The 24,814-nt window shown below is 35.2% G+C and overlaps 2 protein-coding genes and 1 non-coding gene across 7 annotated transcripts in view; 2 read left to right on the forward strand and 1 right to left on the reverse strand.

The window, feature by feature from the left end:
• Positions 1-12,002, forward strand: part of LOC138709631 (uncharacterized aarF domain-containing protein kinase 2-like) — a 36,009-nt gene extending 24,007 nt beyond the window's left edge. Inside the window, exons 9-10 of one of the 5 annotated variants that reach the window (XR_011334982.1) lie at positions 4,597-4,911; positions 8,547-8,672. Coding sequence is in view for 4 of the 5 variants with exons in the window: in XM_069840538.1 (XP_069696639.1) it covers positions 8,547-8,672; positions 11,114-11,296 (309 nt within the window). In the remaining variant the exon portion in view is untranslated. Of the gene's footprint in view, positions 1-4,596; positions 4,912-8,546; positions 8,673-10,404; positions 11,043-11,113 lie in introns of those variants that run through there. The other 4 variants (XM_069840538.1, XM_069840536.1, XM_069840535.1 and 1 more) reach the window with 4 other exon arrangements.
• Positions 12,003-13,120: 1,118 nt separating this feature from the next.
• Tmlh (Trimethyllysine hydroxylase) overlaps positions 13,121-24,814 on the reverse strand; it is a 67,319-nt gene continuing 55,625 nt past the window's right edge. The window contains exons 5-8 of the mRNA XM_069840539.1: positions 23,862-24,082; positions 21,242-21,417; positions 19,832-20,056; positions 13,121-13,457 (exon numbers count right to left, since the gene is read on the reverse strand). Coding sequence (XP_069696640.1) covers positions 13,190-13,457; positions 19,832-20,056; positions 21,242-21,417; positions 23,862-24,082 — 890 coding nt within the window. The 3' untranslated portion in view covers positions 13,121-13,189. The remainder of the gene's footprint in view (positions 13,458-19,831; positions 20,057-21,241; positions 21,418-23,861; positions 24,083-24,814) is intronic.
• On the forward strand, positions 17,148-17,219 carry TRNAN-AUU (transfer RNA asparagine (anticodon AUU)). The gene has a single exon. It is a non-coding gene; the product is annotated as a tRNA-Asn (tRNA).

Genomic DNA, 24,814 nt, shown 5'->3' on the forward strand with positions numbered 1-24,814 from the left:
GTGGCTTGTGCAGCAAATGCTGGAAACTAAGTTCGTTAGACGTTCAAATAAAAATTTTTCAGATTTATTTTCAATGAAAAATACCAGACATTTTTAAAGTTATTTGCTTCCATAATAATGAAACATATTCCCTCTGAATGTTTTTTTTTTATGCCAAATACTTTTTCTTGAACCTATCCACATTCAGTTTTTGAGTTTCAACGTGAAAACGCAAGTAACAATGTCAGGATGATCAGTGGGTTTTTCATGTGAGAATAAAGCAATAGCTATTTCAGGTCATTGTGGATTTTAGGTGAAAGTTAAAGAAAGTCAGGTTTGCTATGCTTTGGAACAAAAGACATAGCATCTCGGTATAGCTGCTGCATGTAGAGCTTGAAATGTAGAGGGTGAAATCATTTTATCCTGCTAAGAGATCTTGCTGAAATGATCGGGAGACTACAAAATTTTCTAGGCCTCTTATTTTATAAGTAAGTAATACCATCTTTCGTTAGGAACTGTAATTTTTGCGCTCTCTTGAACCAATACTGAATCTACACCACACCACCATTAAATATATGAAAAAGACCCAACCCGACTTGATTAATAACTACAAAAATATTTGATTTTTAATAACAATATTATTATTTTACGCACGTTTCTAGTTTATATATTAACATCATGGTATTAACTATAATAATAATTAATTTCTAATAATAATGTCATCAAACCACATCAAGTTTTGTAGATTTTAATATCCAATACACAGCTGTACTCAGAAAATTACACACCGCAGAATCAGACCTGTAAATTATTTTAACAAGTCTTGAAGCTTTCAATAATTAATTGAATTTCAGCTCTAAATATGTCCAGCAATTCTGGAGGTCAATGCCTTCGTGTAATAGCCTATTGTTTATTGTAGTGTGTTCGTGTTTTGTTTTATTTTGAAGTGCAATTAGTTCTCAAATCTGACGAAAGATGGATTTTGGAAAATAGGAAAATTATGTAGGAAAACTGACATTTCACTGAAAACTACTATTTTTCTGAAAAACTGTGGGTTCCAAGCTTTAAAATGAGGGGTAATTTATTAAAATTCGTTCAGCTGTTTTCCTGTAATTTCCATTACCAGTTCAAATTATACTGTATATATAGATATTCTGAATGAGTTGCTATTTTTATCTACGTAGTTGGAAGATGTACTTGTAACATGCATTCTTGGAGTCAGTTACGATGTTCAGTTTGTTGCATATATAATCGACCATTATGGCCTGCTACATCAGTTCTTATTTTCTCTTAATACCCATAACTGCGACTTGTAAAGTAAGAGTGGGATTATGCAAATCTAGCTTTCAGGTAGTAACTCCCTGTAAAGCAGGTTTGAATAATTTCAAGGAAAAATTGTTCTGGGGTTGGTTATCGATCCCGGGACCGTTCGCTTAGCGCACGAATGATCTACCGACTGAGCTACCCCAGGAACTATACACAACACCGTCACAATGGGATTGCCACACAGAACATTTTAATTGTTTCAGGTGTCATCCTTCTCATTAAAAGTCCATTTATAGTTTTTGTTTTAATATTAATTCTGATAGGGTAATCGATTATGTCTCGTGACGAGAATATTGTACGAAATGGAAATATAAAAATTAGAAATTTATCTTTTGAAGAGGTGGAGAAGTTCAAATATCTTGCAGCAACAGTAACAAATATAAATGATACTCGGGAGGAAACTAAACACAGAATAAATATGGGAAATGCCTGTTATTATTCGGTTGAGAAGCTTTTATCATCCAGCCTGCTGTCAAAAAATCTGAAAGTTAGAATTTATAAAACAGTTATATTACCGGTTGTTCTGTATGGCTGTGAAACTTGGACTCTCACTTCGAAAGAGGAACAGAGATTAAGGGTGTTTGAGAATAAGGTGCTTAGGAAAATATTTGGGGCTAAGAGGGATGAAGTTACAGGAGAATGAAGAAAGTTACACAACACAGAACTGCACGCATTGTATTCTTCACCTGACATAATTAGGAACATTAAATCCAGACGTTTGAGATGGGCAGGACATGTAGCACGTATGGGCGAATCCAGAAATGCATATATAGTGTCAGTTGGGAGGCCGGAGGGAAAAAGACCTTTAGGGAGGCCGAGACGTAGATGGGAAGATAATATTAAAATGGATTTGAGGGAGGTGGGATATGATGTATATATGTATTTATGTATTTATTCACACTGCAATGGGTATATACCCGGTGGCAGTGGTACTAATTACACTCAATAAAGACAATAATAAACACAATTAATAAAAAATACAATTAATAATAATACTAATAATTAATACTAACAATAATAATAATAATAACAGGGAACATCCTAAATTAAATGAAGCACGATCAGTTAAAATAACATTTAAAGTAAATCTAATTTGTACCTTAAACCTATGTTCGAACTAAAACCCACGAGTATGATATGTTCATACCTGCACAAGTACCTTTCAACACTACACTCATTTCGCTGTGAACTCACTCACTGCACTGGAACTACGACACATTTCACTGATTCTATCCTGATTTCACTAACACTTCAAAAACATTTCATTGTTCAAATACTTTGCACTGCCACTATAAACTATAAAGCTTCACTGACAGGAACACATTTCACTTACTCGACACACTTCACTGACACAACATAATTCTTCACTGATAGAACACTTCATAGATAGAGAATGGATTAATCTTGCTCAGGATAGGGACCAATGGCGGGCTTATGTGAGGGTGGCAATGAACCTCCGGGTTCCTTAAAAGCCAGTAAGTAAGTAAGATAGGGTAATCTCTTTCAGATATTTCAAGTTATACTTCTTCACATTATGAAATATGCAGAGATTTTCTTCTGTTTCAGGAAATTAAATTTGATCGTATTTAAAAAAGTCTCTGTTCGTTATTGTGTGTGTTGCATTTTGGGTAATTGTACTAGCCACTGACTTTCTTTCCACCTTTGCTCGTAATTAACTGAAAGACTTGGCCCCAACCAAAAACAAAGCCAGTTGTTGTCTTCAGTTGCTTAGGCTGGTCAACCACAAACTAAGGCAATAGTGTAGCAGTTCTTACCTCTGAAGCCATTGGTGTGCTGACTGACAACTCGCTGGGTTAAGTATCTGGACTCACATTCTGTTGGAACGAGGGACTCGACATAACTGGACCACATCATTGGCTATCAGGGAAACTCATCACATCAGCAGGGATCTTGGAAGTATCTATCTCAAGCCAAAAAAGATTACAAAAGTTGTTGGGACTATGCAGTTGACTCTGACCATTTTTCTCCTGTTTTGTCAAGACAGTATCTCTTAAGGCTCGTCTCCACTATTAAACATTTAACAACAACATGTTAAATGTTAAATTGTTTACCATTAACATCCCAACATGTTGATTGAGCATGTTAATACTAATTTCATTTAACACTTTGTCCACACTGTTAAACATGTCAAACTTGGCTTTCTTTGTGTAGTCCATCATAAACAGTCTATGAGATTTTAATATAGATAGTGTTTTATTTTCAAGCCTTGGACAATGGACTCGGATGATGATCTGACTTTTGTAATTGCCTCTATTGCTTGTTACAAGGCTTTGAAAAGGAAGAAAATGAGAATGTGGATGCGGCAATATCTTAGTAAAAGACACTATGCAGGATACATTCTAAACAAGCTTAAAGTTGAATACAGTATCGATTTGGATTCAAAAACTTGCTGAGAATGTCAGAACACGATTTTAATATATTGCTGCAAAAATACTTCCTGTTACATCAAAGAAATGCACAATTTAAGAGCAGCCATTTCATCTCAATTTAAAAAAATTACAGCGCGATTATCATAGGACCTACGACATGATAGATGTTAAAGGAGTGGGTAATATCGTGTAATTATTCTTTCCGAAGTTTTACGAACGTTAACATACATCATCAAATACGACCATTACTGACGTCAACATAGCATTAACGTTTAGTGTACGACAAGAGTGCGAAAACTCTCTATTGTATTCTCGAGAACAATTAAATAATAATTCCAGTTGTCTAAAACAGTCAGCCTTCTTAGTTTTGTCCGTGTATTCTTTTGCAGACATATCCCACAAACAAGGCCTTTCCATCAGTGCATTAATTTTATTCTAATGTATTTTCTTTTGTCCACTCCATTACTTCGAACAACTTACAGCCAACACCAAGGACCAATGATAGTATAAAAATGATCAAGATACGCGCCACAAAATCGGAACTTATAGTTGTTGCTATGGAAACTGTATGAACTTTGCCGAACTGTACCGACGCTGCACGAGCAAATGAATTGACTTGACATGTTTTCCATTTCTGCTGGAAAACACGCCAACATGTTAAAAGTATTAAATTCAACATATTCAACATGTTAAGTCAATTGAGACTTGAAATGTCCATATACATGTTAAATTCAACATGTTATATTTAACATGTTGTTGTTAAATGTTTAGTAGTGGAGACGAGCCTTTACAGATCTCTTCAGACCAACTGGAAATGGAGTTGGATACTGACAACAAAGAAGTGAAGGGAGAATTCCAGACTTCAAAGAACAGGACTCCAGACAATCTGTTTGTCTTGCAGATAGATGCAGCATTTGAGGAGCAGAATGTGATGATGGACATGTGACATAATATTCTGTGCCATCGTGAACCCAGTGTCCAAGAGCTGATTCACCAGTGGAATAAGTTAGTAGTTTTGGATGGACATCATCACTGCAGCTCCGAAAGAGCTTAAGAGCTGAAGAATTAAATTTTCTGGAAAGGGAAACAATAGCCGGGAGGAAGGAATGGGAACTATTCATACTGCACAACAAACATCCCTATATGTTATGTTGCTATCTTGAAGACTCCAATGCCAGATATTCTGGACAGGCAGAGACCTTTCCAGTGCCACTGGGTAAGAATGAAGGGTGTCAATGACTGTATAAAATGCTGCCTAATCTGCACATATATGAAACCAACACATTTCGAAAACACTCTTAGCCTTTGCATCTTCTTCATTTCCAAGAACTGCTATGATCCTTTACTATCGACCAGCAGACAAGGAGAGGGACATATTTCTGCTAGTAGTAACTGACATGCTTCCTGGTGGATTGAAGCTTATTGTTTCATCTTATTTGTTGCTCAGTATAAGGAACATAGAAACGAAATTCTTTCTATATTGTGGATATCTGGAATCCATACTAATAGACAATGACATGCCATAAATGGTAGCTTGCCTGCCAACATTTAAAAGCAGAACATCTCACCACTTCCAGCCAACATCCATGGGTCAACCTAATAGAGAGGCAAAATCAAGAAATTAACAAAGGTCTCCATATTATGGACTCCTACCTACGTGACCGCCAACAGTGTGTTTCACTTGATAATCAATTCTCCCAATGGAGATGCACAAAGGCGGGAGTGCCGCAGGGCTCCGTATTAGGACCACTGCTTTTCTCTATCTACATTAATGACGTATCAAAGAACTTACAGTATTGCCGATATCACCTCTATGCCGACGACCTACAACTTTACATACATTCCAGACCCAATACGATCAATGAATCGATTGACAAGTTAAATTGTGACCTAGCCACTGTCTCCACTTGGGCGGCCAATTTCGGACTCGCACTTAATCCAAGTAAGACTCAAGCCATAATTATTGGACATAAGCGTTTAGTTAACTCCCTTAATAACAGTAATCTTTCAGTTGTTACCCTTAACAACACGCTAATCCCTTATTCATCTGTCGTAAAAAATCTTGGCTTCTTTTTTGATAATAATCTAAGTTGGAATTTTCAAGTTAAAGAAACGATAAAAAAAATCTGTTCCTCCATTCACTGTTTGAGTCGCTTGAGAAACTTCTTGCCCCAGCAACTAAAACTTACCCTAGTGCAAACCCTAGTAACGCCGCACTTCGATTATTGTGACGTTTTGTTAAGTGACCTAAGTTCTGAATTGTCAGTCAAGTTACAGCGAGCTCAGAATATGTGCGTCAGATACGTGTGCAACATCCGACGGTATGATCACATATCACCATCCTTCGCAAGTCTCTCGTGGCTCCGACTTAAAGAACGTAGAACTTTACACTCTTTGTCTTTACTCTTTCGAATTCTGCACACTTCAACACCAAATTACCTTTCGTCTCATTTCTCTTATCTATACTCTAACCACGACGTAAATACCAGATCACTTATCTGTGGCACGCTAAGTATACCTCTTCATAGAACATCTTGTTATTCATCATCTTTTACAATATCCACCTCGCGTCAATGGAATTCCTTGTCACAAAGTATTAGGGGCTGCAAGACAATAAACACCTTTAAGAACAGCTTAAAAGATAACCTTATTAGCATTTCACTCCAATCATACTGATTTAAACTATCACTGACTACATTGTTACTTTTTTCTTTAGACATCATCCTGATTGTGCTGTATTTTAATTGTCTCGTAATAATCTCTTTCTATTACCTAATATTATTTGAAATATATTAACATTCCATGTATTTTAGTTTAATTCTGCTACACAGTTTATTTCAGTGTTTAATTAATAGTTCATAGTATTTTGTTGTTTAATTTGTAAATAACTTTTGTATACATGTAACTCTCATCTAAATCAAATTGTTGGATTCTTTGTAAGTTCATGCATATGTATATACACTTTTTGCTGGTTGAGTGGAAGAGAAGGCCTTACGGCCTTAACTCTGCCAGCTAAAATAAATCATTATTATTATTATTATTATTATTATTATTATTATTATTATTATTATGTTTATTCTGTAATTCCTTTCTCTTCCATAATTACATATCTCCTCTCAGTTTTTCTCTTGAATTCTTCTTTTCAGCATTTCAATTTTAACTCCCCCTAGGAGTCGGTGGATTGAAGTACTGTAATTGAATAATTATGCTAACAGAAATTTTGTCCTCACCAAGCTCTGGCTGCCTTGACTTCATATTCCCTCTTCTGATCTTCATTCTTAGGGAAGTAGTAACATATTCATAACATATTGAAAGGCCATCAGTTTTTTAATTATTGGTTTGTTACTTTCAAGCTAATTGCTTGTGCATCCGTAAATATGTATGGGCATTCCATATGAAATCGATCAGTAAAAAACCTCGCATTTTTTTATACTCTAATTTTTTCCCTATTTATACAAGGTGCTGAGGGGAGTGCATTTTCAAAAATATACTATCGAAAGTCAAACGGTTTGTGTATTACTGAGTGACAAATTTAGCGTATTTTATAAAAACAAGCCTATTTCAGCGCTCAGAACTCTGAAACCATTTACTGCAGAACATTGAACGGGAGCTTATTTTGAAGCTGACATTTGGTAGGTTATGTTAAGAAGTAATCCTTATTTTTATTGTACACAGAGAGACAGATAATCTGATTTTACTTGCTTTTAGGCTTTTTGCTTATTTGTAAAAATGTGAAAAAGTATTGAGAAAAAACCTTGCATTATTAAGAGGGATTTGGCATTGTTTGCTTAGTGGTATGGCAATAAGTTTTGAGGGTATTAAATAGATTATTGTCACACGCCTGGACTTGAACGGTGCAGTACCGCACCCACTGGCCGAGAGCTGAAGATAAGCGAGCGTTGGGCGTCATTTTACTCCTGTGTTTATGAAAACTTGTGATAAAGCTAGCCCAGCTATGCGCTACTAGATGAAACATCACGTGTTTATGTCTCCTGGCCTTGCTTGTCTCGGCTAGCTCCCACCTCACAGTCAGCTGGTTAGTTCACACGTGTACTATTTATTTTCTTTATTTGATATTTTCAATACTTTCTTATCAACATACCATCAGTAAAAAATATGTGTTTATTTGTACTTTCAATACAGAATCTAACTGTATATTTTTTAAATATTTTTTCATAGCTAAAGGTGTCTTAATGAGGAAAAATTTAAATTTTTCAATTTCCATAAAAAGTAAGAAAATCTGTTTATATGTCAATATAAACTTTAATTTCTCAGCATCAAAAGAAACCATGATTTTGATTATTGGGTGAAAGGGTTTTGGAGCTACAACAGTTTAAAGTTGCTAATTTTATGAAAATACGATAAATTTAAATATTTTAAATTTAAACACTATGAAGTTCTGAAGCCTCAAACTTTGCACAAAGCATTGTATCACAGTTCTGTACGTACAAAAAAAGTTTCATTGTATTTAGAAATTGCAAGGTCAATTTTCTCTATATTTCGGTCGATTTGAGATGGAATAGCTCGTACAGACTTAGAAAAATGTTTTGTCACACAAATACTTTATAAGTCCCAGAAAGGAGACAGTGCACATAATCATACAACGAAACAAAACTAATTTTATTACCTCAACCAGTGTTTCTCTTGTGAACCAGGTCGCTCATCCTCTGATCATGTGCCATGCCTCCTTTCTGGGACTTATAAAGTATCTGTACGACAAAACTTTTTTTCTGAGACTGTATGTTAATAGTATGAACGACAGTGGACATTTCTGTTTGATAATCCATGTAGTAAATGTAAATTACTGTGCTAAATATAAATTTAATATGAAATACTAGTTTTTTATTCTAGGGGGAGAAAGTTGGAGAATTGTTTCTACATCACTCCAATCATCAGTGTGCAGATCCAAAACGTTTCAAACACAGAATGAGTGAAATTGTGAGCTCTGCACTAGCTAAGGGTGTTAGATTGGATCGGGTGAGTTACTTATGCTATTTGTGTCTCTCTTTGAGTCTGTTTTGTTCATTATTTCAGTATTGATTTCTTGCACTCTTAATATTTAATTTTCAACGAAATTATAAATAAAGCTTAGCAATTATAGTAGCCACAATTTCATTGTACAAGACTTGCACAGCTTTGATATTACACAAATCACAATGTATTCGTATTCTAATTACTGTATGTACGCAAATACTCCGCGTATATATTTTGCCAGAGTATTCGCTATGATAATTGCCTCATTAAATTTTAGTAATGAAATTTGAACTATGTTTATTTGTCTCTTTCCACACATTGGGAATTTTAAAAACTTGTCTGTAAAATTGCTGATGTTACCTAGAACTATGACAAACTTTTAATTTTCAGAAATAATATACAAATCAATTTCAAGAAAAAACAACATTCATATTGTCATGGCAATCAGCTTTGCATCAACAATATTCTTTGCAGAAAAACACAAATGTTTTCACAGCCATTTTATTAATGGAACTTTCAGTGCACATTCATTTGTATCTTCATCCAACCCAATTTCTTCTACATGTTGAATGTCGCACTAAATAAATCAACCAGTATGTTTTCAAATGCAATTTGTTAAATTTATAAAAAATATTTGTATTGCCAAGAGATAATTCTCGCACTTTGCGCTATATACTGGTACATTATATTTCATTATTTAACATTTGAAACCTGAATGTCATAGCCGCTAGTTCACGTAATGTTCGTCTTAATATGGGAATTCACTGATTTCCAAGAGGCATCCTTGGAACTTGTATTTGTTGGTTAGATCCATTCACATAAAATTTGTAGAATTCTCGGTGAACTAAATTGCATAACAAATTTGTATTTAGTAAAATTTCTTTACATTTTAGACCATACATAGGCACAATTTTCGGTTATGTGAGGCACTCGATTTGAAATAGTTTGTTTACTAGGAGAGGAGACTGCAGAGTAGGATGGGAAATATAAACTGCTGTGACCTGCGTCACCTTATCGTAATCGCTAAGGCGGTCAGTGGCGAATTATTAGGAAAGCGCTTGGTTAACGTGAGAGACTCGAAGACTTTTATTCAGTTTGGCAAATTAATTCGGCACCTTTAATCATAAACCTCTTTACTGTTTCTCCATCATTGAATTGATTTAAATCACAGGCGAGAAATTGCATAACTAGCCAATAATATTCCATCACGTTGTCTACGTTTATTTTCTTGAATATTCTGGCGTTTCTCAAGATTACTTAATAGATTTGCACGTTCTCGATCTAAAATAATTTCAGAAAATCATATTTTGTTTTCTACGTACATTTGATATTTTTTTTTATAAATTTCTTTTGGAAATAATATGTACAAACAACATTTAATTCCTCGTACCTTTTAATGCAGTGTGTTTAAGGTATAATGTCGTATTTAGTATACTATGCAAATGTTAAGATCATAAATTTTCTTCGGAATAGTATGAAAAATAGCATTTAATTTGTCTTACCTTCTGATTCAGCATGTTCTTTATGACATAAGGAGTAATGTCGTTGTATATTAAATTTATTAATGCCTGATAGGATTTTCGAGCATAATATACATCGCATGTTCTCCCCTTCTAAACAGCAAAAAAAAAACTCTTTCTCCCATTTCTCATGAAATAATCGTTTTCTCACGTGTACACACTGCTTTGATAATGCCATTATGCCACCACTGATATTGCTTATGAAACTGATATAGAACCTGCCCACGCCTAGGAGCTACGTGAAGGAGGAACGGGGACTGTGAAGATGATGTCACTCAGAGCGATAAGTTCTGTGAAGGCCAGTGAGGCTTTATTTCTCAAGTGAGGCACGATGCCCATCCAAGTTTTAGACAGTTTATCCCTTTTTACAATCTTGCTCACTGTTTTCTGTTCAATTTCACAATGCTTGCTATTTCCTTAATGGACCCTTTCCCCAATTTTTTCTAATTATATAGGCATAACATTCAACACTACATTTTAGACTGTTTGGATAAAACAATTCTAATTTCTTTCTTTCATGGGTTTTTGTGGTGTACTAGATCTATTAATCGTAATTTCATATTTATCTACAATTTATTCATTTCCATTTGAATTCACGCAATGTCTTCACTGATTATATCATCAGTCTATAAGCATGAACTGGCAACACGTGGACTTTACGAATTGCTGTCATGTTTTGAACTGACCTCTGATTAGCAGGCACAAATTCGTCATTGGCTATATATCAGTACTTTGTAGTGTCAAAGAAATCCCGTATTTACAGGTATTTGTACATTGAAATCGTGGCTAAACTTGCATATTTTTAAAGTGTCGTATTCTAGAATGTATAATTCGTTTTTCTGTTGAGTTATGCACTATTGTGTGCATATGCAAATTTGGTAACATTTTTCTTGTACATATTTTAATACTTTTTTTTTTTTTCAGATTGAGGTATCTTCCCTTATGACAACTTTATTTACTGCAATGATTGATCATAAAGTTAAATTGGATGGAAGCTTCTCGTCTATTGTGTTGGCCATTATGGTGGTAGAAGGATTGGGAAAGTCATTGGACCCAACCGTGGACATAATTGAGAAGGCTAGACCATTTTTGCTTCCAGCTTTGTAGTAAACATTTATAGTAGAATGAATAGGCACTAGCTTTGTACATTATATAAATGTGTACCTTGCCTAGAATACATGCAACTTAATCATTTATTTATTGATCATTTATTTTTTGTACATGTTGAAATAATTAAAGATGAAATTATTTATAACTTATTCTGGAATTTTCAGAACTATTTGCAATATTTTCCTTGTAAGGATACACGTGAAATTTCCATATCTTCTGTATAGCAGTAAGAATATTGTAGGTTTACAATAAGATTTAGTCATTTTTCAGTTTGCAGTCTCCACTAAAATATCAACAGAATACAATAGAAGCTCAGTGAACGCTGTCTGATATACTGCAGATTCGAATATAATGCAGTGGAAAGCATGTCCCCCAGAAAAGAAGGGTTTATCTTTTTTAAAGAAATAGTAGTCACTAGTTAGTAAACCTCACTCTAATACGTGGGTGAATTTTCACAAGAGCAATTTTATTAGTTTTATGATTTTCAAGTCTCATTGACAGTAATGCTGATCATTTTAAAAAGAAGAAACCTCATATTAAACAATATTATGGTTACAATACTCAAATAACTATTTTATGTCAATCTGTACAAAATTAATTACATTTGTGTATGTTATACAATTTATAAATAATTCATATGCCTTACTTCTTGGTTTTGTGTGCAATCAGGAAGTGGAAATTTACTGTATCTTCTTATACATCTTGATTACACAACTTTTAACACTGTATCACTTCGGAATATGTATGGTAAACACACCCCAACGAAATTCTCAACACACAACTCAACTTCAAAACACACACACTCTTTGACTCTACACTATACCACAGGAACACACCCTCACAGGAAACAGAACAAGTGGCGCCAAGACCAACAACGACCAGTTCTGAAGATGACCCATAAATAGGTCGAAACATGTAAACGAGGTACTTTGAAATTTAACACAGGAAAGTCTTACCATACATATTCCGATGTAGGCTTATCTTCTTATTTGAGTATATATAGTTCTGTCGCTCTAATTTCCGGCAGCCAATTGCATTGCAGGTCGGCTACATTTAAACGTGTGCATCTTGTGATTCGCTGAGGAAGACGTTATTCATTTCTTAAGGCTCGATAAATACTTAATATAATCGCCCGCCTTTTTGGCTCTTTCGTTGGCGTTCGCAGAAAGCACACGAAGACGTTATTTGCTGAATTACAGTGCGTTTGATTTATTATCATAGGAGCTACGACATGATAATGTTTAACGGTGTGGCAAATAGATTCCTCGTATGGTAGCTCTGCAATAAAAGAACAAAAATGGCGAACGATACTACCTAGCTAGACTTTATAGAGCCTTCACTTCCTAAGACGTAAGCAAAGAGGCGGAGTCACGCGGGGAATAACAGCGTCGTTTACTATAGTAAATTATTTCATTTTTGTATGTCTTAATAATTAAAAAAATTAACTGTAAACTACAACTCCATTGGAAACACGATGCAAGAACGAAAATGTATGAGAAATATGTTACCTTCATGATGCCAGGCTTTTTTTTTTGTAGCTAAAGTCTATTTTTTTAATTGGTTATTTTAAGATGCTTTGTCAAGTGCTATGGTTATCTAGCATCTGAGTGAGATGGTGATAATGCTGGCAAAATGAGTCCAGGGTTCAGCACCGAAAATTATCCAGCATTTGCCCTTCATGGGTTGAGGGAAACCTCAGAAAAAACCTCAACCAGCTAACTTGTCTCAACCAGGATTTCAACCTAGGCCCACTTTTTTCATGGTCAGACGTGCTAACCATTACTCCACAGTGGTGGAATTCTAAAATCAGTGTCAAAAGAGTACCACAGAACCTTTCCATTTTTTTATTTTCTCTTTCATTACATTTCTTCCAATCTTCCACAATCACCTTCATACAAGTCCAAGCACTCTAGCTTTACTCATGTAATCTGCCCGACCTACATAACAGCCAGTCATTTTTCTAAAACCAGTATATGCACCTCGCCCGTGAAGCACCCTCCAGTTGTCAATCAATAGGACCGTACCAGGTTGCAGTTTAAACCACCACTCCCCTGCTGGGTCCTTCACTTTTGTAGCCAATAAGCAAATATCTTCATATAACTGAGGAATCTCTTCTGCTGGTACTGTTCTTAACGTTGCTCGGTCAAGAAGATTGAATCTACGTATAATAAAAAGAAATTATTCATAATACTATGTTAGCAAATAATAATAATAACAATTTATTGCTAGAACAAGGATACATACTTGTTTTCTTTTATATAAAAAATCACTCTAGCACCCCCAGAAAGAGTACATATTCATGCTGTAAGTAATTTATTAATTAATAGAATAAAAAGAAAAATACAGATATTACAATAATTGAAACTTTATATTTTCTCCCTAAACAATAATTTTTAGTTGATTTTTAAAAATCGAATGGATGTAATACATTAAAAGCATAAGTAGAGTGACCATTCTGTAATAAGTACAAGAAGTTTTTCCATAATGATTCTTTACTTGCTCATTTCCGATTTTCTGCAGTCTAAAATGTTGCTACTATTAAGGCTCGTATCAATTTTTGACACTTTCTGATATAATTCTAGTTTTTTTTTAGTAAGTTATTTTATGACGTTGTATCAACATGTTATGATATGTAGCATCTCAATGAGATGGTGATAATGCCGATGAAATGAGTCTGGAGTCCAGCACCGATGGTTACCCAGCATTTGCTTATTCATAATTCTAGTTTCATTAATCTTAGCATGCAGGCTTTCACGGCGGTGTCTAGTTGAAACGGAGCTTCCGGGCTAAGATGCCGTGGTCTACAGGTGCAGATGTTCCCAGACGTTTCATCTACTTCTGCGGCAGACATCTTCACTGGTTAGGTATCCTAGGTCGAATTCTCCTGCTAGGGGTACATACAGTTCCGAGAAACAGACATCCTCAATAACACGTCCAATTACTTCCCCCGTCTATTCTGGGAAGCGATTGAAATCCATAAACATACCAAAAACTTCAACCGTAAAGAAGAGGGTCTGAAACTCAACAACTGCTGGCATCCTGTCCTGAAATGGACTCGTACTAAATCTGTGCGCAGCAACAGTACAACAGATGGGAACCGAAATCCTGCGAGTGCAGTCCGCCACGACAATGGAACACAACAACCAGTCCAACGCCACTGCAATCCAGCGAGTGCGGACCGACGCGACAACGGTACGCCACAACCAGCCCAAGGCCACCGAGATCTAGCAGGTGTGGACCGCCGCGACAATGCAACGCCACGGCCAGTCCAAGGCCACAGTGATCCAACGGGTGCGGACTGCCACGACAAGGGAACACCAAGGCCAATCCCTGGCTCTATAAATAAGGACAAGCAACCAGTCAGGTTATCAGTTGCCACAGGTAGCCCTAGCAGAAGACTTCGACCTAGGATACCTAACCACTGAAGATGTCTGCCGCAGTAGTAGACGAAACGTCTGGGAACATCTGCACCAGTAGACCACGGCATCTTAGCCCGGAAGCTCCGTTCCAATCTAGTTTCATTGTTAATAAGAAAAAGGGCGGAGAATCGAATGTGTCTCCATGAAGCATACAACTTAAAAATTTCAATGTTTTGAGTAATGAAGCAATTCGGGATTTACCTACTTTACTTGATAAATTACAATTTTCCATAACATGAAATTTTACATGAAGGCTGACATTAACAAAAGTGCAGTATGTATATATATATATATATATATATATATATATATATATATTTATTTTGTGTGTGTGTGTGTGTGTATAGGTGCGTGCATGCGTTTTTCTTTTCTTTTTTTTTTTACGTACAGTAATTCTAGTTTTGACATACAGTAAATAATAAAATAAGTCTAAGAATGTCTTCATAAAAGTAATATGAAGCTGAAAATGTTGAATGTCTTTGGGTGTTGAAGATTTTCAAAACTGAAGTGCAAACAGGTATCACCACCTTAAAATCAGTGCTGGCAACCTGCACCAAGTAGTCACTCCTAATTTTTAGTATTAGTCAGTAATAACTTACTGTCTTCTTCCTCCTCTCACACAGATAATAATGTCTGTATGGAGACGTACTACATTCTGTGTGATTCATGGTATATGTATTAGTAATCAGCTTCTAGTAGTAGAAGAGTGGAACTGTTTCATTGCAAGTCCATATAGTTCTGTGATGTTGCATTTCTTATCCCAAACTTTATAATAATGTCATCGTAAGACCTTCCCACGTCTTGATTCCTTTTTCTAAAGTTACTGAAAGATAACTTGTACTAAAATATATCAGACAAGGTACTGAAAATCAGAGTGGAACTTTGCAGTCATGCTTCATATTTTTTAAGACACGTGTTGGAGAACAGTCGTCACCATTACTCCAAGAGATTGTGAGACGAAATGGGGTTTCAATGATTAAATATAGTTCTCTAATCTTTTGTGATTCATTATATACATAATTTACACTGATTTCTTCAATAAATATATTTCCTTGAAAACAACTGGTACTGTGTGTGCATATGTATATCTGAGCCATTAAATTAATGTCACGTTGCACAATTTTCATTGTTGTATTACGCATCTATTATATGTGATGTCTGTCATGCCTTAAGAGTACCTGCTGATAATGTTAAACATGCAATAGCAACATTCAATTATCATTTACCTGTTATTCATAGACATACTACTAAAAGTCGTCTGCATATTTCTCTTAAAGACATTTCACAATCCACAAATAAATAACTGTCGAAATTAGGGAGGTATCTGAAGCTAATTGGTTATCAAGAGAGAATGAAGCAGTGGCGGCTCCTGTATATTTCTTAAGAGGAGGAAAGAAATTAACAGCACAAAATGACACCTTCTTCAATTAAACATGCTACAAATTAGCCAACATGCATACATGTAAGACCAGGTAGTGTTGAGGTTGCCCTTCCCTTTTGTATAGCAATAATCTGTTCTTGTAAGCTGAGTTTCCTAAATTGTCCAAAATATAATATGTTTCCACTTCCATTTCATTATTGAATAATTGCACAAATTAACAATTACAAGGAAATTCACAACCTCGCAGCATTTTTCGCACACACTACAGCATCACATGTGTTGGAAGAGACTAGCTACTAACACGCAATCAGAACCGTTTTACGAAATCGGAATGAGAAATAATCTGTTCGGAAAGCAAGAACACTGCACCCACTCACGTGGTCTGTGTTGCCACATGTACATTTTACAAGTTCAGTATCACATGCTTTTGAAGAGTGTCAGTTCTTGTAAAATAATACTACCATTATTGTTCAAAGCTGCCAGTGGTCGATTAATTTGTTTATGTTAAAAATAATGTAGTTTTGAGTACTTTCAATTTCAAATATATTTGTACAAAAACTGACAACTTGGCTGTCGCCCTGTCTAGTAGACAATGAATGGAAGTGAATTTCAGAGGTCAAAAATATCTGCGATAATAACGTAGAACTACTTCCTCTTTGCAAATCTAGTCTTTCAGGTGAAGCTCCCTGTAAAGCAGATTTGAATAATTTCAAGGGAAAAATTGTTCCAGGGCCGGTATCGATCCCGGGACCTCTGGTTGAACGTACCAGCGCTCTACCACTGAGCTACCCGGGAACTCCACCCTACACCGTCTCGCTGGTATGTTCAACCAGAGGTCCCGGGATCGATACCTGGCCCCAGAACAATTTTTCCCTTGAAATTATTCAAACACTTGCATAATATATACGTTACTGTGTACGTTAACAGAAAACCACAATTCCAAGTCACACAGAGATTGTGTGCACTCGTTGTGGGTCTCTGGCATTTCGTCAGCCCACGCGAGTTGTGTGGATATAAAGGGAAAAGTTGAGACGGTGTCGGGTGGAGTTCCCGGGTAGCTCAGTGGTAGAGCGCTGGTACATTCAACCAGAGGTCCCGGGATCGATACCCGGCCCCGGAACAATTTTGCCCTTGAAATTACTTCCTCTTTGTTTTACATAAACCCGACTTTAACTTTCAAATATCCTCGAAAGTTTGAAACCATGAATAATAGCCTATATAAATTGCAATGAATAATAAATTTTGATTTATAATTTTAAAAAAGTTTATATGATATCTTTCATAGCTTTGCGTTAAAACTGTTTTTATTGTCTCCTTCTAGTTGTGTTATAGTCTGATTGAATGCAACATCGCACGATTGCTGCACAGCCAGTCGGTTTCTATTTCCCGCCCATGCACTGATTGAGAGGAGGATCTCCTCCCTCTCCGTTCATTTACTCGCTTTAAAACTCTGCTTCTTTCTCTGGCCGCTAGTGCGCTGTTGTCTATGTGTGTTAACTGCAGTAAAGGAGGAAAGGATTGACTTTCCTCCACACAGACAATCTCGCATCTTTCTCACAGTTTTCTAGCAGCACATGAGTGCACGTCGTTTAAAACTCGATCAACCGAGGTCTTCTGACAGCTGTGAACTTAAAAATTATCGAATCTTCCTCGAATTTCAAGGCACATATTTTATTTTGTATTTACTTTCAAAAGAAAAAAAAAATGTGAGGAGGACGTTCCTCCCTTCCCTCCCCCAAGGAACCGCCACTGGAATGAAGGGGAAGACCATGTTACTGTAGCACCCAATAACGTCATATGTTTTCAGCTGTTATAATACGTAATTAATAGCAAAGTGTTCGTGTTTCAGGTCACTCCGATACAGAGAAAAATAATAAAAATTCGCTAATATAAAATAATTTGACTGACATAATTTAGCTTTACAAATAGGCCTATATAGCTTGAAACTCAATCTCGGATTCAAATTCTATGTAGACTAACAAATCTGGAATAAGATTTCTAAGGTATTCCTGTCTTCCTTCCCTCTTGTCTTTCTCCTCCTAGCCATGGGCATTATATCTGATCAGTAGGGAGCGGATTTTTATGTGCTAAAAAATTTAAATATATTTATTTTTTATGTGCTAAAAAGTACGAAAATATTTGCTAAAAATAAAAAAATATATATTTTTTTAAATATGACAAAAATACCTTACTTAGCTTGAAAAAAAATATTACTAGGTACGCACCAATCACACTTGAGTATCAGTTGCTAGTAGTTGTCCGAGAATTGCAGTGAACAACAAAGGTCATCTCCAAATTCTCCATCACAAATGCATGCCGATTATCTCTGAACAACGATTTATACTGTGAAAACGATCTTGAGGACGTCAGACGTGCATATTTAAAGAGAGGAATGTCACAAACACCTACAGGCACACCCTCCAATACTTGAGCAACTTTACACATTTTTTTTTTTATATCCGCTGTTTTGCCGTGACTGTACATGTGAAGCAGCGGCAATGTGCTTGTTTCCAGACAAATGTTGGGTTACCTGAGAGCTCTGATCTGCACTTACTGATTTACCACATGGTTGGCAAAATAACACTTTTCCGTCGGTAGTAAAAATGTTTTTAAATTCATCTAGGCTACATATTGCTGTAGACGCAATCTTAAACTCGATTTGATTTTAGGCATCTTACGAAGCTAATATACACACATCTTAACGTAAAAAAATGTTTCTAGCTACTGACTGACAATGTCGGAGAAAAGCTTCCTATAGCGACGCCACCTTGTCTACACTACGCAGCTTATGCTTATGGTCCGATAACGGGGAATTACAACAAGATGTATTTCCTCACTTCATAGGCATGAGCGAGAGGCGAGAGATTTGTTTAAATTAAATAATGTTAAAATACCCGCGCTCTTATCCGTTGTTTCACAAACAACGTGCGGAATGAAATCCTCTTCAGCAACAATAAACATTCCTAATTATGTGTTGCAAAATCTCCCCTTCTTGTCCATGTTAATTTATTCTCATATAATAACACTGATGTGCTGCCTAGCAGTTCTCAGAACTTGAGGCGATACTATTACAAAAATGGATCACGAATACACCACACAGCCGATAGAAACACGAAGCAACCAAGAATTCTTAAAAAGATAACGTATTTCTGAGTGATATAATTGATTTAGTTTTAAAATATTTAAAAGTTCTTGTAAAAAATTATTTACGTAAAAAAAACTCCAAGATTTATGTGTTTATAAAAGGTTTCCTGAAAATATGTATTTACATAAATTTTTTGTGAAAATGTGTGTTTTTATGTGAAATAAAATTCGGGTTTTAAACTTGAAACTTGACATTCGGAATTTTTAACTTTGTTAATTGTGTTTTATCACACGCAACAAAAATACTTAATTACATAGGAATCCGCTCCTTACTGATTAGTCACTCGAGGTAAATACAGATTAAGATAAGAATGAGTGAAACTTAACGTGATAATTTTGATGGCATTTAACTTTCTGTTTATTATTGACATTGACTCAGCCTTGTTTTGTGCAGTCTCTCATAATTTTCTTCGAAGTTATTTAGAAGAAAGACATCTGTCTGTGGCTAGTTTATATTTTCAGAATGAATTGCCACTGTAACATTTCAATAACCATTGCAACTTTGTGGGAAGAATTAAAGATCATAATTGAAATTCTACTGTAGCCTACTATTACTACCACCACCACCACCAACATGAATGTACCTACCTTATTTGTTCCATCTGTTTTGTAATAGGATGCAGTTTTAGCATAGTATCTACATTGTAGTAATTTCTTCTGGGTTCCAAGTACTCAGCCTCAAGGGGTATTGTGCTTAGTCTGTGAAAACTTTGGGGGTGAGTTCGCTTCAGATCATCTGCAGCCCGAAATCCATCCACTAACAAAGTTTCACCTCCATCTCCATCATGCTGAACGCAATGGAATACCTGAAGCCTACACAGCAAGTTTATTTAACTAAATAAATGAATTTCTTGAACGACTGTTGTAGAGAATTTGGGCCTTATGGAAGAACTTGCCTATAAAATTGCCCCATTATTCGTTAGTTACCCACAAGAAGTATAATATAATTTATGCTCGACCATGCCGAAATGTAGTAATTATACACCTGGTAGTAGCCCTTTAATGCACCTCATTAAAGTACACCTATTCATTATAATTAAGTTGTTCAGCAAATGAGAAATCTCCATTGTACTGATTGTACCATTATAAAACCGCAAGTATTGATTATTCTCGGATATGCAATCGAAAGACAATTAGCGAAAAGTCACGGAGGCTGGAAATCCAATACTGTCGCAGAAGGTTATGTTCTGTTACCATAATAATTAGCGTTAATTGTAAATAATATTCAAATAAATTCAATTTGTCATCTCTTTTTCAATGTCTAATTTAATTTCAGTGTTATATCAATATTAATATTTAGTTTACTCTCTAGATTATATCAAGGTCAATGACATTATTGTTCCCCGGAAAAAAATCAATACTTTCAAGTCTGCGCACATCTCACAATTTACGAGGTATGCACAAGGTCACTTCCGCTCTTCAGTCTCATAAGAATAAAATGATTACTTCTGAATAATTTCAAGTTAGAAATATGGTCGAGCATAAAAAGTCGTATGAAACTTGACTATAATGGTAATTAAGACGCTCGTATGAAAATTATGAAACTCGCTTGTGCTCGTTTCATAAACATACTCGCGTTTTAATTACTACCATTATAGGCTCATTGCATAATGTACTATTATATAACTTTTAGATTAAGTTATGAATATTTTAAGTCATAAATGCATTTTTAATTTTTTGGCTGATTTTGAGATAATTAAAACCCAGTTCTATTAATGATTTATTATTGATTGTCTGTATTCGGCATTCTGAGATCTCAGTATTGTGAGTCCTGCAGTTATCTGTTTTTATTTGAAACCAAAGAACATGTAACAAGTCACTTTCTGGATTATTTTTAGTCTGTTAATTCATTTTTGACTCGTTTGCACTATCTTTTCAATGCTACGTTTATTTTAAATAGGAAATTTCAGTTAGAGGTAGTTGTGTCATTGTAATCATGTTCTGAAAATGCAAAAATTACGAAAACAGTAAACACAGAAAGAAGTAAAGCCTCCTCACCCAGCAGCTTCAGTGAAGTATGTGTTGTCGTTGTGTGCCCCCAATGCTTGTTGAGTGTAAGCTGTGTCATAATGCTCCAGTTTATTACTGAATTGCCACATGCCACCAAACAGTGTGTGCTGGACATGTGAAATCTGCTGTACAACCTCTTCTGTAGCCTCCACTGTTGTCGGTACCTGTTTAAAATTAGTCACCTGTACTTCCAGATTGCGTACGTGCTTATTTTCATATGAGGAACGAAAGTGATATTTCATCTTTCACTAGCAAAATTAAGAAGAATTAATTATATTCTCTAATTTGAGTAATTATTCATGTTTTAGCTACATTACACCGATCATTCATTCTCTAACTCAAAATTTTTATTTAGGAATCATCTATAGTTTAATAAAATAATTAACTGTTACGCTAAATCATCTTGTATTAATATAATATAAATACTATCACTGTTTTAAAATGGATGTTACACCACATTCATATAAAGTTACGAGCTGACGAGATGGCATGCAACATGTGAAGGGCAGGGGGTGTTAATGTTATCTTATTTGTGAAGGACGTACAGGTTGGACTTTCACTCAGTAACCTACTCTTAACATTCTACCGAACTACTTTAATAATAATAATGATTTATTTAACCTGGCAGAGTTAAGGCCATACGGCCTTCTCTAACACTCAACCAGGAGTAAAGACTGCGTTACAAAAACACTACAAATTAACAAATTACACTACAATTTTACACACAAAACTGAATAAGATAATAATAATAATAATAATAAAAAATAAACAACAAATAAGAAGAAATCAGACATAATATATAACATACAGAAAGAAATAAAAAAGCATAATAATATGTGAACAGCAGGTCAAAATAAATGAGACATACAAAGTATAAAAAAAAAAAACAATTAATTATTGATGATGATGATGATAATAATAATAATAATAATAATAATAATAATAATAATAATGATGATGATGATGATGATGATGATGATAAAAAATAACAATAATAATAATTTACTTACTTACTTACAAATGGCTTTTAAGGAACCCGAAGGTTCATTGCCGCCCTCACATAAGCCCTCCAGCGGTCCCTATCCTGTGCAAGATTAATCCAGTCTCTATCATCATACCCCACCTCCCTCAAATCCATTTTAATATTATCCTCCCATCTACGTCTCGGCCTCCCTAAAGGTCTTTTTCCCTCCGGTCTCCCAACTAACACTCTATATGCATTTCTGGATTCGCCCATACGTGCTACATCCCTGCCCATCTCAAACGTCTGGATTTAATGTTCCTAATTATGTCAGGTGAAGAATACAATGCGTGCAGTTCTGTGTTGTGTAACTTTCTCCATTCTCCTGTAACTTCATCCCGCTTAGCCCCAAATATTTTCCTAAGCACCTTATTCTCAAACACCCTGAACCTATGTTCCTCTCTCAGAGTGAGAGTCCAAGTTTCACAACCATACAGAAGAACCGGTAATATACCTGTTTTATAAATTCTAACTTTCAGATTTTTGGACAGCAGACTGGATGATAAGAGCTTCTCAACCGAATAATAACACGCATTTCCCATAATAATAATAATAGTAATAGTAATAAAATAGTGCAATACAAAGCATACAATGAATACAATATTTTTAAGTACACACAGTAAGGAAAATTATGATTATATATAGCTCAGCTTATCACATTATAGATATACCATTATCGGAGAATATGAAAACAAAAATATAAAATAAGTTAAATATCACTAGAACATAAAAAAAATGTGAATACGTGGAAACATGAATACAACACTTGCCATAATAGTAAGTTAGTTTGGCAACTCGTCATAAGATAATTTTCTAACTTGGATTTGAAAGATTTCAATGTTCGGCAGCCCTTGACTTCAGGCAGCAGAGAGTTCCAGTGATGAGAGGTAGCAACAGTGAAAGATGAATACAGAGATGATGTGTGAAGTGGAATTTCTAGCATGTTATCGCGTTGTGATCGAGTATTAATATTATGATAGCGAGAGAGAGTATGAAAACAGGCAAATAAATAATAGGGGGATGAAGTGTGCATAATTCGATATAAGAGAGAAAGTGAGTGATGATTTCTCCTCTCATGTAACCTAAGCCATGATAACTTCTCGAAAGAAGGTGAGATATGATCATACTATCGAACATTACAAATGAAGCAGACGCACGCATTATGAACACGCTGTAGTTTCTGAGCGGAATCAATCCTGAGATCACTGAACAAAACGTCACAATAATCGAAGTGAGGTAGAATGAGTGTCTGTACCAGCGTCTGCTTTAATTTAGATGGATAATGATACAATCTTTTTAGTGAATGGAGAATAGAGAATGCCTTCTTACATATATATTTAATATGCATATCCCGTTAGCCTCCCAAAGTCTGAGGCCACCTAGCAAATTCACGGACTATATGTAGATCAGTGCTAAACAAGTAAAGGAGTTGTAAATTATCAGTCAAGAGACAATATTGATAGTAGATTTGCTACTTTTAATCTGACTGTCTTGGCTATTTTCATTCAATGTAAAAGTGATATAGCTAGAATGCTTCTGGATGTTGCTAAAGCCTGTCTGAAATGATTGGCTACCTCAGATACTCACGTTTATTACAATTCCAACACCAAACTCCACGAGAGATTTGACAACATCATAAACTCCTTTTTCTGTATTCATATACTGATATACATCTACTTTTGCAATGTTCCCTTCCACACAGTATCCGTCCCATAGTTTTACATCACGAATCTGTGAATTCACAAACACTTCGTGACTGTTCCTCCATAGCCAGTCAAGCGAGTATGCAGATTCATGTCCATCAGGCCCTGAAACAACATTGTCGCTCAGCATAAGTCATTGAGTAGCATATAGTCAATTCAAAGAATATAGAAGTTCTTAAAATAATTATAATAAATGGAATTAAAAAAAGAGTTTAAGAGATAAAAATTAGCTCTTTCAGTAGAGCAACAGACTGGAAGAATCTGGAATCCATCTCCAGTAGAGACTGGAGTTTAGTAAGTACCGAGTCTTTCCTGGAAATAAAACATGGCCAGAATGTGGCACTTCCTTGTTTCTACATGCTTTTCAATGGCACATACAGATGACTTCACCTTTGAAGAATTGAGAACTTTGCTGTTTCAGTCTTTAAAATTATATTTTATTACTTGTGAAGAAGTATCTTAGGTTGCTTTCAGTTCATGCACACATTTTCAAAAGATACCAATTCGTCTTTTTATTTATTTACTAGCTGTACCCGTGCACTCCGCTGCACTTGTTAGAAATAAATATAAAGTAATTACATAATTAAAATAGGACATCTAGTCCAGGTAACATTCGTGTTTGATAGAAGGATAAATCGTTTAATATGTTACTTAATTTAAATAATTAAAATGCGGTCATTTTGGTCCAGAGAGCACTCAGAAGTTACTTAATAACATTATAGCATTATGTCCATGTAGAGAAACTACACTTTGCAATGGTGAAATAATAATTAATTATACAAATCGGTTAATTTGGCTTTTGATATTACTTCATACAAACACAGAAACATTCTCTGT

This window comes from Periplaneta americana, chromosome 11 (assembly GCF_040183065.1).
Source record: "Periplaneta americana isolate PAMFEO1 chromosome 11, P.americana_PAMFEO1_priV1, whole genome shotgun sequence".
NCBI classification, from domain to species: domain Eukaryota; kingdom Metazoa; phylum Arthropoda; class Insecta; order Blattodea; family Blattidae; genus Periplaneta; species Periplaneta americana.